Source organism: Pinus tabuliformis, chromosome X (genome assembly GCF_031772625.1).
Source record: "Pinus tabuliformis cultivar Carrire ecotype Pingquan chromosome X, CPIR1, whole genome shotgun sequence".
NCBI lineage: Eukaryota > Viridiplantae > Streptophyta > Pinopsida > Pinales > Pinaceae > Pinus > Pinus tabuliformis.
The window spans coordinates 926,765,865-926,773,051 of NC_142308.1; the positions used below are offsets into that span (position 1 = coordinate 926,765,865).

General features: G+C 37.8%; 1 protein-coding gene across 1 annotated transcript; it reads left to right on the forward strand.

Annotated features, from left to right (window-relative positions):
• The first annotated feature begins 1,326 nt into the window (after positions 1 to 1,326).
• Positions 1,327 to 5,579, forward strand: LOC149142714 (Tetratricopeptide repeat (TPR)-like superfamily protein). The gene has a single exon (XM_089448882.1). The coding sequence runs from the start codon at positions 1,559 to 1,561 to the stop codon at positions 3,191 to 3,193; it is 1,635 nt and encodes a 544-aa protein (XP_089305008.1). The 5' UTR covers positions 1,327 to 1,558; the 3' UTR covers positions 3,194 to 5,579.
• The last annotated feature ends 1,608 nt before the right edge of the window (positions 5,580 to 7,187 follow it).

Consider the following 7,187-nt stretch of genomic DNA (forward strand, 5'->3'; position numbering starts at 1 on the left):
GCAAATTGGGGTCTCAAAACTTCTGGGAGCATTCCAAGGCATCAAACACAATCAAAGTCTATATGCAAAGATTATGCCACTCAAAAGATGACCTTCCTGTTTCCACCACCATAATTCAAGAGGATGCCATGTCAACCCCCATTACTCATGAAAAAGGCGCTAGACATGTGATTATGATGAAGAATACTCTATAATGTCACTTTGGTTAAGAGTTGAGGTAGTCAAACCTAACCACTAGTAGGCTATCGAGCTATGTTATAACCAAGCCAGTAGGAGGAAAAGGGCTTTCATTCTTTCGAGTGCATTTGTTTCATAACTGAGCAAAAATAACCGAGAGGGATAGGAGATAGAGAACACAGAGAGGACTTGTGCATTGTAGTAGCCCACAGGCCATAGTGCATACTTTTTTGTACTCACAAACATTTTCTATTTAGAGAAAAAAAGCAGAGTGACCTCACAATCTAGCTAAGTTTTTCTCCCAAAAGGGTTTCCCATGTCAAATCTTGTGTCAAATGTGTGTGAGCTTTTATTTCATTATATTCTATTTTATACATAATTTTAATTCACATGCATACACTACTAACAATAATGTACAGATCTATAAATATAAAAAGAAATAATAATGTAATAATGTAGATTTTGGATTTTTAAGTATAATTTTATTAGATTTGTTGTGACGAATGTTCAATGGAATATCTACAACAGTTTATGGATCAATTGTCCTTATTACCAAATAAACAAACAATACTTTTGCTATCATATCATGAAATAAGATGATTCAAACATCAATCACACATTGTTAAAGCCACTATTTCAACAATTTTTTGTTCAAAATTAATAAAGATATTTTATGACTAATGTTAGGAGAACATTACCCATGTGTTCTCTGTGTTTTAAGATTTTATGAAGTTAGCCAATATTATCGGAGTTTTCACAAATTATCTTCTTTATTCTTTAAAATAAAACATTGCTCTATCAATATCCCTTCTCTTTTTATCTAAATGAGATTTATATTTAACATTATAATTTGTAAATAGTTTCTGATTTTCGTTATAAATACTTATTCATTTTTAATCATCCACTCTAAAAACTTTAACTTATATATCATTTATATATACATGGCTAAGATACCTTTTAACCTTGGGGATGACCACTGCCACTCTTCTCACCGAACACAATAAAAAAAGGACCCCTCTTAATTTAGTTACTCTCCCATTTGAGAAAACAAAAAACAACATAATTACTCTCCCATTTGAGAAAACAAAAAACAACATATTAAAACTTTTATAGTGCTCAAAAACAAACTTAACTGTTCATAATTACACTCATCAATTGAATTCACTACATGGGCATCGGGGCGTATTCGTTCGTTTTTGTGATGATATGGTCCTCGCTGCTTTTTATTTAAAAAAGCTAATTTCTGAGAGCACTTTCACATATTTGAAGGGAGTTTGCCTCCGATAACACTTCAGTCACAGGTACAAGTTTCCTCATTTTATTCACAGTTTTCCTCTATTTCTATGGTATATAATACAGCTTATCTGTTTCTTTGCATCCCATGCAATTAATGATGACGAAGTCGTTGATGAAAATTGAGCCACTGAAGTGGGTTTCGGTCTCGGTCCCTTTTTTAACCAGTTGGATTACAACCACCTCTCACAGCCGCTCTGCCATAGACATTCGCGATTTTTGTGGATTGAAAAAGATGAATAGAAGGAAATCATTACCGTTACCCAACTGGAGCATTCCAGAGGCGAAGGGCCATGACATAGATTTCATCAATGTCGCCTACAGCAACCTCATTCATTCCCGCTGGGATTTGCTGGATCAAATGGCCTCTGGGCTCACCCAATTCCGAGTAAGCCATGTCCTGCTGAAAACCCACAAGGACTATTTCCTTGCCCATCGATTCTTTAACTGGGCAGAACAGCAGAGGGGCTTTACACACAGCCTTGAGTCACACTGCTTAATCTTTCACATACTGACCAAGGCCAAAAAATTCAAAGCTGCTGAAGATCAGATTAAGAAGATCATGGCCCCCAAGCTGGGGAATCCTGCTCCTCAAATCTTTGAATGCTTGGTGAACACATACAGGCTCTGTGATTCCAGTCCTCGGTCCTTTGATGCGCTCTTCAAGACTTATGCCCATTCAAAGAAGCTCAGGAATGCGCGTGATGCATTCTACTTCATGAAAACTTATGGATTTCTGCCTACTGTTGAGTCCTGTAATGCTTATCTCAGCTCTCTCCTTAAACTGAATAGGACTGATTTAGTTCATCTATTCTACAGAGAGATGCTTCGCAGCGGAATCCCTCTGAATGTCTACACATTTAATATGGTAATCCACGCTTTGTGTAAGTCTGGAAAGTTGCAGAAGGCTGGAGATGTTTTATGTAGAATGGAGAAGATGGGTTGCAGTCCTAGTGTTGTTTCTTACAATGCCTTGATTGATGGGCATTGCAAACAAGGGCTTCTGACGGCTGCCTTGAAACTCATGAAAGAAATGTCATTGATGGGCTTGGTGTCTGATGTTGTTACATACAATGCACTCATTCATGGGTTCTGCAAAGAGGGCAAAGTGCATGATGCAAACAAGCTTTTCTATCAGATGCGGAGCACGGGCCTGAGTCCAAATACTGTCACCTACAATATTCTGATCAATGCTTGCAGTGATAAGAACAATAGTGAGATGAGTTTTCTGCTTTACGAGGAAATGATACAGAAGGGTGTTCAGCTGAATTTAATCACTTACAATGCCCTCATTCGAGTACTCTGCAAAGAAGGTAGGATGAGAAAGGCAAATCATCTCTTGAATGAATTGACAGCGAAGAATTTTGAAGCAAATTCTTCTACTTTTGCAGCTCTGATTGATGGCTATTGCAGGCGAAAAAATACAGAACAAGCATTTCAGTTGTACAAGAAAATGGTGAGGAATAGGCTACATCCTAATGCAGACGTTTTCGGAGCACTCATTACAGGTTTCTGTGAGGATGGTGATTTGCAGGAAGCAGTCCAAATGCTCGAAGAAATGGTGGATAGGACTCTGGTTCCAGATGCTAGGATATTCAATGCTCTTATTCAGGGGCTTTGCAAGAAGGGAAAAGTTAAAGAGGTTATGAAGCTGCAGATGAAAATGGAGAATAAAGGTGTCATGGCTGACGATTTACTTACTATGTTATTAAGAGTGGACTAATATAGAAAGGAAAGAATTTGGAAGCAAACAATCTTGTTACAGAATATCAGCGAACAGAGTTGGTTTCCCTGTGAAGTTGCTTCCCGGGAGTTGATCCAAATATGATTTGATATTTAGCAGGAAGAGTTGGTTTCCCTTTAGAGCTGCTTCCGAGGAGTTGATTCAAATCTGATTTGATTTTGAGCAGGCAAAGTTTGCTGCCTGACAGTATCTATGCTTTTTAGTTTTTTGGTTGATGAGAAACACATTTTTATTCACGAGTTGTGAATCTCATCTGCATTAACACACATGCCACATAATGCAGTAAGACTGTCAAACTCGGTCATCACCAGGGGCTCTAAGCCCACTGACGTTTGAACATGGGTCTATTACGTGGTGACACCCTATCTCTACCACTAAACCACAGCTTGGCGGGCATAGCTCTATGCTTATAAAGTACGCACGTTCTCAACCATGGCTTGGAGGTCATGAGCTAACTCTGAAGTTGGTTTGTAAGCTATGTACAAAGGATGTTTGGGTGGGGATCTACTGCTACAGTGCAAGATTTCTTATGAAATAACCTTAAACCAAGACATACAAAAATCACAAAAGGGGAGGTAAATTTGGTTGGAGATTGCTTGTAGAATTTGGCCCAGCAGAATGTACGTCAGAAAGATGGAGGAAGATTGTTGTTAGAGTTGGTTTGGACCTTGTACGTCAGAAAGATGGAGGAGGAAGATTGTTTAAAAAGGGTTAGACTTTGTTCGGACCTTGGACAGGGAACGAGATCAAATTTGGAATTGAAGGTCCATATAATTCTGTTTCTGAAATGATAAACATGATTCCATTTTGGACAATCCCATCACGGTTGGAACCATTTTAGTGCCTGGTTTTTTTTAAAAACTTTCTAGGCCAGCACGTTGCACAGGAACTTAAATTACTTCCTAACAACTATAATTGGACGTGGGATGTGTGTGACCTTAGACTTTGGAATCCTTCACACAGATGTTGATTTCCATAAGGGGATTCTCTTTGTAATGTTTGGATTCTTTTCATCCGGGTCAATTCTTAGTAGATGTTTAGTCATCCAAACAACATGTAGGGCATTGTTCTTGTACGATAATGGAAATCAGTAAGTTGCATCTCTCTAGTTCTTAAACTATGGGTTAATTATAATATTGTTCTTGGGGCAAATGGACATGTTAATCAGTCATAGAAGCTATCCTGGCATATTGTATAACACTGGCTTTGATTCAAAGAGGTATTCTTGACAAATTGAGAATGATTAGTTATCGCTTTTTATGGTCTGGGTGTATGGAGAAAAGAGGGACACCCTTAATAAAGTGGCAAAGACTTGCAGTTCGAAAAGAGTTGGGAAGGTGGGGTTTGAAAAATATTTATCATTTTGCTACAGCCTTATCAGGAAAGAATGAATGGAGGCTTATAACTTGTAAAGGCCTATGGTTTCAGGTGATTGTACAAAAATATATTGCTCCAGCTTCAGTAGATGAATCGATAAGATAGTCTAAATCTTTCCATAATGGATCAATTATATGGAATGCTACCATAAAAGCTTTTGCTATTATTGGCAAATGGCTAGTCTGGAAAGTGGGGGATGAACACAGGATTAAGCTAGGGGAGGATCGATAGGTCGGATGTGGTTGGATTTTTGGTTGTCAGATAATTTGATAGCAGTTTTAAGGGAAAATGATTATTATTCACTAGCTCAGGTAGCTGATGCAGACTCTACAACTGTGTGGAGACAAAAATGGAAGAGTGACGAGATGATTGGTCTGAAAAGGGAAGAGGTGGAGCAATGGGAATGTTACTTATCGAAGCTTAGAATAATCCTTGATGAATTGCTTTGGCATGTGAATCCTTTGGGAGGGGTGTACACATCAAAACTGTGGCATAGGGCTTTATGTGAAGGGGCAGTTGTGAAAAATTTAGTCTGGTGGTGGAAGCAGTTATGGAAGTACAAATGTCCCTTAAAGGTGAGAATTTTCATGTGGCTATCTCTCAACAATAAGGTACTGAGGATAATCTATAGAAAAGAAATAAGGATGGGCCAGGCAGGTGCTGTCTGTGCAAGAATGATGTTGTATTGTTCATCTACTTATTTCTTGTTCCTATACTAAACAGATTTGGCAAGTTGTTGAGCAGGATATTGGTTTAAAGCTTAATTGGTCTGGAAACTCTCTTGAAACATGTTTCACAAGTTTTCATGGAAATGGTGCTATAAAGAACTGTAGAGCACTTCCCATTATTGTTGCAAGGGGAATCTGCTTGGCAAGAAATTCTTGCTTGTTTGAAGATAAATTTATCCCTGCTCTACAAAGAGCTGTACAGAGCTTGAGTGTTCTTAAATTCTTTAAGCAAGTTTGACAAGAAAAACTTCTGAGGAAAATAGTAGAAGAATGCATGGATAGGTCAAAGCCGTGGGTATTCTTCGATGGAGCAGCCCAGGGTATCCTCAAATATGTGGTGCAGGGGAGACTGTTCATTTTTCCGAAGCCTACATTATTGAATTTAAAGCTGGTTTGGGTGGGGGGACGAATAATTTTGCAGAGATTATGGTGCTGAAGCTTGCATTATCCTTGGCTATCAAGAAAGGAGCTCATGAGATACAGGTTTATGGTCATTCTCAAGTTGCAATTAAATGGATGACTAGTGAGTTCACCTGTGGGAATTTCATTTTTCAGCCTATACTTGCAGAACTACAAACTCTAAAATCCTCTTTTCAGATGATTTCTTTTCATCATATTTTCAGAGAAAGGATTATATAGGTTGATGGGTTTCCGAAGATGGTCTACAAATGGATCCTCGAAGGTGGCATATCTGTAAAGATCAGGAAGGGCAGATTTTGGAATATTTTCATGCATCTATTTATTAGCTGCTATACAATGTGGGCTTTTCTACTATTGATGATGTCCCACATGGGACTACTTTGTATTTTCTTTTGTATCTATGGATATGGAGCATATATTGGTGGCTGTCAAGGTCAATACGGAACTGTACATATTCCTGTTGGTATGAATATTTGTATATGTTGATAAGTCTCTTGTATAAGATGGATGTCAATTAGGAAAAACATCCGGCTATCTCCATAACATGGTCTTGTACAGATTAGGGCTGATATTTTTGCTGCATGGATATACAACAAAGCGAGGCATATACAGAATGAAATTTCCTGTTTATCAATGAAATTACAAATTATTTTCCATGGAGGAAAAAAGAAAATGGTCATCCTAGAGCAGCTGACACGTTATGTGACAGTTATTGTGCAGCAACAGCCAAGGCTAAGATTCTTCACTGTCATATATTCATTTTTGGAAGAGTACACTTTCCTAATTTTTAAAGACCAATATGTTGTTCTGTTTGTCTCATGTACAAATAATGAAAGTTGTATCCAGGGCATGTTGCCACAAAATTTAGCAGCCATAGTGCAAAACCTCACTAGGTAGATCTAGACCTTAGGGCAACAAGGGATCGACTGTCACTGTCACCTCACCAGTGTTTCTCCAGCTATTTAGTGGTATTCAACCACAAGGCAGGCTTCCCTAAAGGATCACCTAAATGATGCTCAATTAGAATGGCTCAAGGTGATTTACTAAGGTCTAAAGATTAGGATATAGTACTGGCGGAACCTAGATGGCTTATGCAATCCTTGCTATCGTTTAGGTACTCTATTCCTAGACCAATTAGAGGGATGTTATAAGTTAGGGTTTTGCAGATTTTCAATGACAAGACAAACAATGTTCTATAACAGTCTTTCAATGATAAATCAACAAAGGGATAAGGCTTTCAAATAGATACCAAGGATTTAGTGTTTATAATGGAGTTTTATCACTGAAACTATGCATATACAACAAAAGAATGATGACGTCAGCCCTAAAATGTTGGGTTTAACATAATGTCAGATTTTGCTTTTATATAATTTATTAATGCATATCCTACTTTAAGAGCATTAAAACATCAAACATAAGTCACCTTTTAGCAATTTTTCATAAAAAAC

Bases quoted from the DNA above. Each gene is read 5' to 3' on its own strand.
- LOC149142714 (XM_089448882.1), top strand. From the start codon at position 1,559: ATGCAATTAATGATGACGAAGTCGTTGATGAAAATTGAGCCACTGAAG.